The following is a 13,403-nucleotide window of genomic DNA, read 5'->3' on the forward strand; positions in this document are numbered from 1 at the left end:
CCATTATTTCCCTTCTGCTAAACTGGCCACCAAAGGACACCATGTGTTTTTTCCTTTTATTTTTATAATCACTTGATGTTTTCTTTTTAGGTTATGTACCTGCTTTCACCTTTGGTGCTCACCAACAAGCCAGAGTCAGTTTTGGGCAGGTAAGTAATCAAATTAATTTTTTTTTTTTTTTGTGAGGGGAGGTATTAATTCTTTCTTTCAATTTATATTCATAACTAGCTTAGTTCAAAAATATATATCACCAAAATGATAATAAAAAATAGGGTTATACACACACACACACACACACTGTCATCATGATCATTTAGCATTCATTTTCCACAATGTTGGTCATTGTATTTTTAATATGTAAGGGTAAACTACATTCCCCTTCCCTCCCTCAGCTTTCTCCTTCCCCCTCCTCTTTCACATTCCCCCTCCTTCTCTCTTTTCATTCTCTTTCTTTCTCTCTCTCTCTCTCTCTCTCTCTCTCTCTCTCTCTCTCTCTCTCTCTCTCTCTTGCTCAAACAAATGAAACAGATACTCCTGGAAAAACAGACAAAACTCTGAGTTGTTTTTAAGTTTCTTATGCAGGGAGAGACCTCTCATTTAATCCTGGAGGCCTGTTATTTGTAAAGCAAGGTCAAGTGTATGTTATGTTCTGAATTCAAATGCTGCCAGGGTTGACATTACCATTTATCCTTTGAGGGTCGATAAAATAAGTATCAGTTAAATTCTGGGGAGGGGGGGGGGTCGATGTAATCGACTTACCCCCTCCCCCAAAATCACTGGCCTTGTGCCAAAAGTTGAAACCAATTAAACTTAAACATGTAAATTTATATAAACTCATCCACAAACATGCTGCATCAGTATCATAGTTAACAATATTGATTACATAAATTTCTCTACAATTTAGTCATCTAAATAAAACTTTTATTTTGTTAATTAATTGAATATTAAACTACTTATTGGTTATTAATTATATATATTGTACCTCTAATTTAAATTTTCTGTTCTTCATTTATAGGACATCAATAAGCTGAAATATTTTACTTGCTATGGTCTCCAGGAAGGTTATGAACCATTCTGTGTGTATGTATATCTTTTATCATTATCTCTAAGTGTATTAGAAGTGATATATTTAGTGAAAGCCAATGGATAGTATTTTTAGTTTAATGCTTCCCATTTCCAGTTCAAATTTCATCCAGATCACCATTTCTTCAAGTCATTTTGTAGGTGATAAAATACCAATATATTTTGGTTTTTATTCAAACATTCACTTGCAGAGAAATGACTGGGGATTATGTACTTATGAAGCATCAGCTTTCTAGAGGAGAAAATATCCAAATTGATATTTATAACTTTCTTTGAGGCATCCAGATTAGGAAAAGCAATTACAAATAAGAGCTGAAAGTGGGTCTCTGTCCTTATTCATATACAACTTTCAGCAAAGGTTAATAATTACATAAGTACCATAATGTAGTACAGTTCTTCATTCTAAGCAGTAGTGTTGATGAAGTTGCAGAACATAATTCAATTCTTCCCAGAGTAAAAGAATATCTTTGTCAGGAGAAGAGAAGTTGAATGAGTCATACTCATCTGTAAAAAAATAATCTCATCATTGTAAGCCAACTCATGCCAGCATGGAACATGAACGTTAAATGATGAGGATAATGGTGTAATGTATAGTCCTGACGATGAAGGAAGGGAGGGAAATCTAAAAAATATGTTTTGAGGAAACGAAAAAAGCCTTTATGTGATTGCTTGACTTGCAAGAAATAGCAGTCAAATCTCACATCATATTACACTTATCATCTTAAAAAAAGAAAGAGAGCCATTGAATAATGTATTTTAGATACACTATAGCAACAAAAAAGAGCTGAAGGCTAGCAAGATGAAACTTCGAAGTCACTCTTCTAATAAAAGTTTGATAAATATGTACTCTATATTGAAAAGCATCAAGTAACTCTTCCATTTAATATCAAAATGTTTTTAAATATAACTTTGAATAAAAACACACATTCACATTGATATGCATGTATGTATGTATATATATATATATATATATATATATATATATATATATATATATATATATATATATATATATATATACTCCAGATATGAATTTATGTTTTGTTTATCTTTTATAGAAATATGACAAGACAAATGACACTCTGGTATTCAAAAAATCAACCTATTTTTGAGCCATTGACTTCAGACCATTCCCGTTTGGAAGCTGTAAGAATACCTGGAGGGTATGTATTTTATAGCTATTTTAATTTTGCAAGTGATAAAGGTATATTATGTAATGTTCTTCATAGGTGAAGCTGTGTAGTTAAGAAGCTTTACAGCTACATGGTTTCAGGTCTAGTCTTACTGTGTGACACCTTGGAGAAATGTCTTCTACTATAGCCCTAGGCTGATCAAAGCCTTGTGAGTTGGTTTGGTAGACAGAAACTGCATGGAAACCTACTGTATACATACATACATACATAATATGCAAGTACATGTGTGTGTGTGTGTTTTTGTTTGTTTCCCCACCACCATTTGACAATCGGTGCTGGTTATTTACATTCCGGCAGCCTAGTGGTTCAGTAATAGGGACTGATAGAATAAGTAACAGATTTGAAAAAAAAAACACACATAAGTAGTGGGGTTGATTTGTTCAAGGCAGTGCCCCAGCATGGCCACAGTCCAGTGACTAAAACAAGTAAAGGATAAAAGATTAAAACTAACAGTGCAGCCCCCTCCCTCCAATTTATATATGTAATATATGTTCTTTAGAGATGAAGCCTACTTATACTCCCATACTAAAGAAAGTGCAACTATTTTTATTAGATATGCATATACCAACTTTAGAAAAACTACTCCTTATATGTGCATGTCTCAAGAGGTGACTAAAATGTTTAGAAACAGGAGGAGTATGAAACATTACCTTGAAAACAGAACCATAATGTATATGATGAAGATTGTCAAAGTACTCACAAATTTAACACCAACTTTAGCAGGGAAAATGGATTTCAAATGTTAATTTTGTATTTGGCTTGCAAGATTCTTGAAGTGAATTCATGTGTTGAAATAAATCTTGTTGTAGCTTGGGAGGGTCATCACATTAATATTAACAAACACACTGGCCATATCCCTTCTTTATTGTTAGTCAATTTGATTAAATATCTAACCAACTAACTAATCAATTTTTTGTTTAATGTGCTGCTTAAACTGTCAATTGGTTGTTTGTTAGTCAAAGTCCCTTTGTCACTAATCGTGACCTTTTCAGTGACTTGCCCCCTTCCTAGATTGTTTAACCAGCACATTGAACAAATGATTGATTAGTTAGTTGGTAAGATAAAAAGGGATATTCGACAATTGCATGTTTTATTATTATGGATTTTAAAACATTAATTTGATATTCTATAAAATGTGTATATATCTCAAGAGAAAAACAAAAGCACATATACATACGTGCACACACACACACACACACACACACATGCATATTTATGAGCATATGTACATGTATAGGTACATACATAAAAAGAAATATATTTTTATAACAGTTAATTGTGGTAACTTAGTATTGATTTCAAGTTTTGACACATGACCAGCAATTTCGGGGGATGGGGAAGTCGATTACATTGACCCCAGTGGTCAACTGGTACTTATTTTATCGATGAAAGGTAAAATCAGCCTTGGCAGAACTTGAACTCAGAACGGAAAGACAGAATGTCACGAAGAATTTTGCCCAGTATGCTAACATTTCTGTCAATTTACTACCTTACATGGCAACTTAATATTAAATATCATTTTCACAATTTCTAGGTTATTTATTCTAATCTTGACTATTTTTTTTTGCATTTTCAGAACTAACATCACACCAGCATTAAAAATTTCTTCAAAAAACTTTGGTACTTTGGAACATGTATGCTTGGAATACGTTCGCCTAAGTTTACCAGTAACTTGTATGGAAGAATATGTTGCTAAGTAAGTAAAAGTCTACCTTGTTATTAATCATTTATAATGATGTTGTTCACTGTCTCAGGAACTGGAGCTGCAGAGTATACAAGTACACCCACTAAAATTTTGGTGGGGCAGTGAAAATGCTTTGAACATCCTCCTGAAAACTTCTGTTGTACAACAGAAAAATTAAACAAAAGATTTAATGGGCACAGATTCGATGTCAGGCACAATAACAGTAGTTTGACAGAATTTGCCAAGCATTTCGCTTCAAACGACTGCAATTTTGAAAAAGATTTGAAAGTGCATATTCTCAGAAAAGTGCATATTCTCTGCTTCACTTTCACTTCCCAGAATGCACGAGGAGAAATATGTTTGCAGGTTATTAACATCACACCCCGGAGGAATTAATAAAATGACAGGAGAATATCATCAAATTTATACAAAACTGTTTGATTAAATATTCCTCTTTTTCCTTTTCTTTTTTCTTTCCTCTTTTTTCTGTCTTTTTCTATTTGCCTGTTATAAAATTGAAACTTAAAGACTGATGATGTCATTCCATCAACGTGTAGACACTGGTTGCTCTCATTCATATTTTAAATTTAAATTTCTATAATGGTGGTGGTGGTGGTGGTGGTGGTGGTGCTGCTGCTGCTTCTCATCCATGCAACTAAAGATTTTCTGAGCTCTACTACATTTAAGGGACAATTAAACAAAATGTGTTGAAAGCAACCGAGAAGAGTTTTGGCAGCTAACAAATCCAGCATACAAGATCTGAGAGAATTTTTATCTTAAAAAGTAACCAGTACATAAAATGGCATATACCAGATTTCTCATCAGACATAGCAGAAAAGTTCTTATTAAAGTATTTAGATATGTATATGCATACATACTTCTTTAAGCTCTTTACTCCCACTGGAGCACAGACCATCAATGACTTTTTTCCACTGTTCATAACTTTGGATTGTCTTTTTTACTTCTTTGCACTTGGTTTGTGTCAAGTGTTTCTCTGAAGGAAGGCCTTCCTCTCTCATGTTATGTTGATTTTGAATTATCAAGAATGTTGATACCTCTGGAAAGTGGTAGTCCATAATATCTTTGTCTTGATTCTTTGAAGGCATATGGCTTAGTGGTTAGAGCATCAGACTCACAGTCATAAGATAGTAAGTTTGATTCTTGGACCAGGCTGTGTTGTGTTCTTGAGCAAGACACTTTATTTTACATTGCTGCAGTTCACTCAGCTGTAGAAATGAGTTACAACATCACTAGTGCTAAGCTGTATCAGCCTTTACCTCTCCCTTGGACAATATTGGTGGTGTGAAAAGAGGAGGCTGGTACGCATGGGCAACTGCTGGCCTTCTATAAACACCTTGCCCAGACTTGTGCTTCGAGGGGGAACTTTATAGGTGCAATTCCATGATCATTCATGACCAAAGGGGGTCCTTTTACTTTTTTATCCTTTGACTTGTCCAATATGGGAAGTTCTACAAATGACTTGCTCTCTGCTGGCATAGCTCTGAGGGTCATTGAGATACATAAAGCCACCATACTGTAGCAAGCACTGGATCTTATGCATATATGATATAAATAAACAAGAAAATGTATGCCAAAGTAAGCTTTTCTTATATAAAACTATATAATGTATATGAAATTTTTAGGGACAGAACCATCCAGTCAGAAATAGATCACAAAATGAATTTAGAAAATATTCGACGTCATGAAATGGACATTGAAGAGGAGAGAAATGCTTATGCTGATATGCCAGGCCAGAACTACAGCGATGCCAATATAAGTGATGCTTCAGTTGAAAAAGGAAGCAAAGTAATTGCTGGTAAGTAGATTCTACTTTCTTTGCTTGTTACCATTTTGTTTCTTTTCTTTATTAAAATACGGCTTTTAGAATCTCTGACATTATTAAATGACTAACTCACATTACAAGGTTTTCATTAATACTTCATCTGTTTCATAATAAACAGATGGACTCGTCTCACAAATGTTCTGTACAATTAATTACAGCATGTATCTGTTTCATTAAAATATCTCACTTTTCATTGGTTTTCAAATACTAAATTCTTAACAAAAAATTTAATCTTGTGAGGAAAACATTTTCGTTTATTCAAGGTTGATCTTCAGAAACAAACTAGCTGCAAGATTTGCTGCTTTTGATTCTGCTGCTTCAATGAATAAATTTGATTTTATTTAATTGTAAAATACATAATTAATATAATAAACAAAGATTATTAAAGATAATTTTTCATTCTCTGATTTTGAACAATTCTTTCTAAATAAATTGCTTCTCAAGCTTGTATTGCATGTCTTCTTCAGAATAACCGTACTATTTACCTGATATTGATTTGAGATATTCTTCTTTAAAAAATCTACACATTTTTTTGTTTATAATTTTATTGCTTTTTTTTTTTAATCTTATTTTTCACAACTACCTGCTTGAAGCATTTCATATTTTTAACTTTCTCACTTTTTCTAACATATATTGTCAAACCTTTACATATACATTCAAGTAGAAATATTTTTATAAGCAGCTTTGAAGTTTAATTACATAATTTAAGGCCAAAATTATAGTGAAGAGAAACTACTCCTTAATGTTATTTCAGCTAATTGTTTTGTTACTGTCCTGTCCATGCACACAATAAAGAGGTCTGGGAAAGAATTGAACTTGGATCCAAAGCACCAGAATGTTTAAAACTTCTCTTTCTTTCTAAGTCAAATTTTTTAAAAAATCTTAGTAAAAATAAATTACAGTAACAGAATATTAGTAATACTAACTATAGTTATGGTAAATATGTTCTAGCTTGCCCTTAGCAGAATTTGTAATAGAGAGAGACAACAATAATAGATGGAATTTTAATATTGAACTCCAGCCATTATTGGAGTTATATATATAAATATAACAAGTAAAATGTCTGATTCACTATTTAAAGTATACATTTTTTGGTATTAAAATATAATCTAGAATTCTGAGAAACTTTTGCAACAGATAATTTTAGAGTCTCAAATATTTCAGTTTGCTGCTACTCCAAATTGAAACTTCATTTCTCAAAGCCACATTCGCTTCAGCTAACAGTAGTGGTATTTCTCCAATTTCTTTAACAGAATTGAATCTATGAAAGACTACATTTCTTTTTTTTTTTTTCCCCCACTTTATAAATTATAAAACATAATTATCATTATTGATTTATATTTCAGATCAAACATAATCTGAATTTTAACCAACTGCACTTCAAATAATGTGTGCTATTTCCTTTATTTGGTGACTAGTCTATAGATTTAGTGCTTAATTGTCAACTGATTGTATTAGAACTAAATCAGAATTAAATCTTGTAAACCAGTCACCAAGTCCAGAAAATATATATATATACACACACACACATCCACACACATACATGTACACATCATCTAATAATCCATAACTTTAAAATAATGCAGACCTTCATACATTTGTCAATAGGGTATGTCAATATTTATACTTTACAGTAATATAGATCCATTTCAGCTGATTTTACCAACCAGTTTCATGAGCTCCATCTTAGGTTAATGCTAATTGCCTAATTTGTGTACAAAACTAATTAGTAAAATCAGCTAAAATAGATTTATAACACTGTATAGTATATATATATATATATATATATATATATATTTGGGGTATTGAGAAGCAATGTCATATTTCATGTAATGAGTTCAAATCAGCATGAAACATATTGTAAGTATATTTATTCATTCAAAATATAATCAACATCACTAGCAAAAACATTTTCTCATCTCAAAACCAGTTTTCTGATTCCTTGAGTAAAAAAAAAATCAGGGCCTTTAGAAGAGGAAAGGGTAGGGTTTAGACATTTTCACATCATACTTACTTCTGAATTTTTTTTTTTTTTTTCTCTTGGTAAAGTTTTCCAGTGACCTGAATAAGTGAAAATCTGATGGTGTTAGGTGTCTGGTGAGTTGGGAGAGCAAGGTAGAATTTCCAAGCTTAATGAATTTATCTTTTCTTGAGTTATCTTGTTGAATGCCCTGCTTTATTCTCAGAGCACAGCTCACTCCCCTTCTCTATACACTTCCCCAATTTGCTTAAGATGATCTTGAAATGAGTGGATCAAGGTTTATTAAACCTTCAGGATAAGTCCCTGATACTTTGACATGGATCGTCTTTAATTGCTGTTTTCACTGCCTCATTATTGAAAACAGTCAGTCTTTCTGATTGATATCCATCCAAAAGACTAAAATTACCATTTTTAAATCTGTTAAACCACCATTAGCATATCCAAACACTCACACCATCAGGATATACAGCACATATGTTTTCCTTTGCACATGTTCCCATGTTGCCCTACAAGATTTGCAAAATATGCAGTTCTTAATATGCAGTTCACTAAAGCCCTTGTTTTCCATCGGCCATCAGACAGAGCATATACACACAGAAAATTTGTCCACATTAAGATTTAGTCATTAACTCTTAGCTGATTGGTTGATTGCAAGGGTACATTTTATTGGCTTGAAAACTATTTGTGATATGATGTCAGACTATTTGCTCCAAAAGACAACATTACTCTAAGGTAGCCGTAATACATTTTTGTTTACTCCTTCTGCACCAAAGTCAGACATATATTATCAAATATTCTTGTATTGTATATTCTATGAAACAAAAATGTGAAACAGGAATAAAGACTGAAAGCTGGCTTTTCAGTTTCAGCAGTACTCATATATGGAAGATTTGTTAGAATATGGATTGATATGATACTAGTATAGTATATTAGCATAACAAGATAATAAAGTTAACTATTAACTGTTGGTAAAATATCCTGTGAGGTTAGTTTGAAAGATAAGTTGAACATTCACTATGAATTGTCTGATGGTGATCGCATTTGAATGTACAGCTAAGTTGTTGACACTACAAGCTTAATTAAAAATGTTTTTTTCAATTCAAAAAGACACACCCATCTTTTACATGCATATGTACAATATACACACGCACACATACAAACACACACATACATGCATCCATGTATACTCTGAAACTTTCAGCTTCTATATCCAGATTATATATTCACATTTATACCAATAATAATTGGTGCCCTTGGTTTTGTGAGTAAATGCCTAAGTAACAATCAGGATAAGGCAGGGCTTTCGGAAAAAGAAATCAATCAACTAAATCACACATTACGAATACAATCTGTAAGGGGAACAGTAAAAATATGCAACACTTTTCTCAAGTTTTAAATGTGACATTATTTTTGTTATCTACATTCTAATGATGGAACTTTGTACTTTGTTAGAAACTAGCTCCTTCCTCAGAGGAAGAATTCAAATAATTAAAAGCAGAAGAGAACATATATATTCCAAATAAGAAGACAAAGAATGAATTTAATACATCTTTATTAATAGTTACAATTGCTTCAAAACCACTCTGTTTTTAATGTTGTTACATGAGAATGTAGATAGCCAGGAGTTCAGGTTGAGTATCGCAATGGAAATTCTGTAATTCTCTACAATATCATGACTCACAATATACATTTATATATTTAAACAGAATCCTACTTTTTATGATGAAAAAAAATTTCTATAAATAACTGATTACTCCCAAAACCATCCATAAATGTTGTATTTTCATAGTTCTTTATTTGTTAAAGGAATTAGAAAACCCTTCTACTCTTCCTATTCTCATTCAAATTTGTCGAAAACTAAGACACATTTTCCTATATGTTTATTTTTTTAAAAACAAAACTGTTTTTATCATTTGTCATAATCTTCATAATGTTTCTAAGGATTGTTATTATTCTGTTGGTGAATTCTACTTGTGCACAAGCATCCTTGAGTATTTATCTCTATTCTTCTGATCTCAGTAGACAAGCTCCAGCTAAGATGTAGTAGTTTAGGCTTCACAATACTAGTTGCTTATCACATAACATCCAATAATATCTCTATTTTCTCTATTAATATTATCTGATATGATCTAAATATGATGAAAACTGGTACAGGTCAGCAATAAATTTTAAATTGAGTGATGGAATCTTGAAATATTAACACAACAGGTTCATATTGAGCAAAACTACTACTCTGATACAAATGACCATTCTATTCATGTTACTTTGCTCTTAATCTGGCTTTTAATTTTAGCCAGCTCTTTGTGTATTTTCTGTTTTTCTACAGACCCTGTGCATAGATCTAAATAGCAGAAGTTGCTAAAGGCAATATATACGTAGTACTTTAGTATGATTATCTCAATGAGCATGAGCCTTGGTGAACACCTACCTCATAACCTCAAATCTCTTACTAAATCCATTGTCAATGTAGACTCTAAATACTTTACATTCATACATAACACTAAAATCTTCCCAGTGTAGCCTTTATTGAGTTTTAGTTACAGTTAAAACTAATTGCTTTATACATAATCTTTTTTATCCCACCTCACTTTCTTATTCCCTATTATAATGTAGTAGACTGAGAGATTCCTCCTAGTGTTTATTATCAACTAAGAAGAAAGCAGTGATTTGGCAGAAACGTTAGCATGCAGGATGAAATGCTTAGCAGTATTTCATCTGTCTTTACATTCTGAGTTCAAATTCTGCCAAGGTCAACTTTGCCTTTCATCCTTTCAGGGTCGATAAATTAAGTATCAGTTGCATACTGGGGTCAATCTAATCAGCTGACCCTCTCCCCCAAAATTTCACGCCTTGTGCCTAGAGTAGAAAAGATTATTAAACTAAGAAGTTCTCTTACAGTTGCCTCACTACAAGTACAGCCTTTCTTCTGCTACAAATTACACTCAATCAAATATAACTCATGTCTACATGAAGTTTACTATGACTTCTATCACTTTGATTACTTGATTAAATAGTCTTTAGAGAACTAATTCCGCCTTACAATATATCTCCTTTACCTTTGTAGTCATTGACAACAATGCTTCTATACCAATTAATGAGAATAACTCCTGCACAAACTAATTGACTTGTGTAACCCACAACCCTTGCTTTCAACATTTATACGTTTTTTTAATATCTGGAAACATTTATATTCAATAATTATCTAATTTGAACTTAACCTAAATGTGGGTGTTTTATGAGCAGTAATAAGTTTTTATTTATACAGTGAGTGACTTCTCCTTGAATGTAACCATGGATCAAATAAACACTGTACAGCACCTTACATTCATTGCTATTTAACATGGCTCACTGTCTTTTAGATTCTTTACATAGCACTCTTGTTCTTCAAAAATTAAAGAATTAATATGAAATTCTTCTTTAGCTGAAGGGTGGTTTAAAACCAACTAACCAGCATATTTTTATGAAATCAAAAGATTTATTAAATTTTATTTGAAAGAAAACCACATCTATATTAAAAAACAATCTGTACTTCAATCTTCATGCCCTGACCTTCAAAGAATCTATAAAGAATCAAAGAATCAATAAACAAACATTTCATCAATTGTCCCGAGAAGTGATCTTATTTCAAACATCGACAAATAGGGATATAATTTTCTAATTTTCCACATTCATTCATTATGTTCATCCATAGTGTATATATTTAATACCAGTTTCAAATTTTAGAACAAGTCTAGATGTGTGTGTGTGTGTGTGTGTGTGTGTGTGTGTGTGTGTGTGCAATATTTTGTGTGTTATTAGTGTATATATTTAATATTGAGCATATATATTGCCTATGCAATATTAAGTGTATCTATAGGATATATCTAATATTTAGTGTGTGTGTGTATATATATATATATATATATATATATATACATTTATATATATGTAGTGTATATTCAATGTTTAATCAGTTTAGTTGCTGTAAGTATTTGCAACAGCCTAGTGTATTCCTTATAATCTTGTGTACATCATTAGTTTTTTCCAATTATAATCTGCCACATATTCCAGCAAACACCAACTTATAATTTAGTCATTTATAGATACAGAAATAAAAAATTTTTTCATTCCCAAACATGTGATAATGCTAATAAATAACGTGATCAGGATAAATTATCCATACATTGCAGAAAAATATGTTACCGGCCAGCCATTTATATTTGTCTTAGTAATATTTGTGAATTAGCTTGAGAGTTAAATGCACACATACACATGCGTATGTATGCAGGCACATGCACACACACACACACACACACACACTATCTGAATATTCTATGCTACTTACTAGGTTAGGAAGTTAGGTACATCTTCTCTGAGGAATAGTCAACAAGCTATGAAACAGTCCATTAGAAAATTCCATTCCTCTTTTTTTTCTACATATTAATGACAAACAAAGAATGTTTTTACATACTTGTTACTCCCACAGTGTGTCTTCCTAAAACACACACTTATTCAAAGTTGACCCACTGAAGAGCTCATCTGTTTCAACTGCCTATATTCTTTCTAGAGTAAGTTCAGAAACTCAACAAACATGGATTTCATCCAGAGGGAAATGGTTTTATCAATAACAAAATTACTACACAAGGGACACCTTATTTGAAACCAGCATTGAGTGTTTTACTGCCACAACATATGTAAAAATTAAGGGAGTTCTAGAAATATCTATACTAATAAATGCACATTTGTGTGCATATGTGGCTGTATCGACTCCCTGATTTATGGACTCAGCCCCATTGTAGCCTTTGACTTTTACTATCTAAAGGAGTTTTTTAACCTAATCTTTACACACTGTTACTTATAACTTTATCTGCTTCAAGTTTCCATTCCCCCCAAAATAATAAGATATATATACATATATATATATATATATATAAATATATATATATATATATATATATATATATAATAGGGTAAAAATTTGATATTAATTAATATCAATTTAATACCAGGAAACCAGCACATTAGAAGAATCAGAAGATTCAGAAAATATTTTCTGAGATCCTAAAAGGATTATAGTACATGTGTATATAAAAGAGACCACTAAAGTGGACTGTTAATGTGCTAGAAGAAGATCACTTAAAATTCTCAAAGACAGATTCAGCGGAGCCTGTTTTTGCTCCGCTGAATCTTTCTTTGAGAATTTTAAGTGATCTTCTTCTAGCACATTAACAGCCCACTTTACTGGTCTCTTTTATATACACACATATATATATAAGATCCATATATGTGTGGGGATATACAAACACACACACACATGCACTCCTTCAGATGTAGGAATAGGGAAAGCTCCAGCTCCTCATCCTGCTTCATTTGGAGACTGAGATCAGTGAAGCAAATTTTCCAACATCTCATTACCTATCTTATTACCTATATTGCTTCCTCAGTAAGCAACTACTTATACTACAATAGCCTTCAGAATCCACGAAGAGAAAAAAAAACATTCTATTTTATTGTTGTCACCAATTATACTCTCCTATTAATCAACTTCAAACCATAGGCAGCTTATAATGTAGAAAGCCCATCTTTATCCTTGCAGGCCCGTGCACAACCTTATAGTATGCAATTGCTGTTTGCTCAGAG

General features: G+C 32.1%; 1 protein-coding gene across 50 annotated transcripts in view; it reads left to right on the forward strand.

Moving 5' to 3' along the window:
* LOC106881762 (ryanodine receptor) overlaps positions 1–13,403 on the forward strand; it is a 385,182-nt gene that overhangs the window by 161,353 nt on the left and 210,426 nt on the right. For all 50 annotated transcript variants that reach the window (XM_089360088.1, XM_014932251.3, XM_014932252.3 and 47 more), the window contains 5 exons: positions 91–149; positions 1,016–1,080; positions 2,142–2,246; positions 3,853–3,972; positions 5,604–5,776. In XM_089360088.1, coding sequence (XP_089216214.1) covers positions 91–149; positions 1,016–1,080; positions 2,142–2,246; positions 3,853–3,972; positions 5,604–5,776 — 522 coding nt within the window. The remainder of the gene's footprint in view (positions 1–90; positions 150–1,015; positions 1,081–2,141; positions 2,247–3,852; positions 3,973–5,603; positions 5,777–13,403) is intronic.

The sequence above is a fragment of the Octopus bimaculoides genome, chromosome 11 (assembly GCF_046866305.1).
Source record: "Octopus bimaculoides isolate indiv1 chromosome 11, ASM4686630v1, whole genome shotgun sequence".
NCBI classification, from domain to species: Eukaryota; Metazoa; Mollusca; class Cephalopoda; order Octopoda; family Octopodidae; genus Octopus; species Octopus bimaculoides.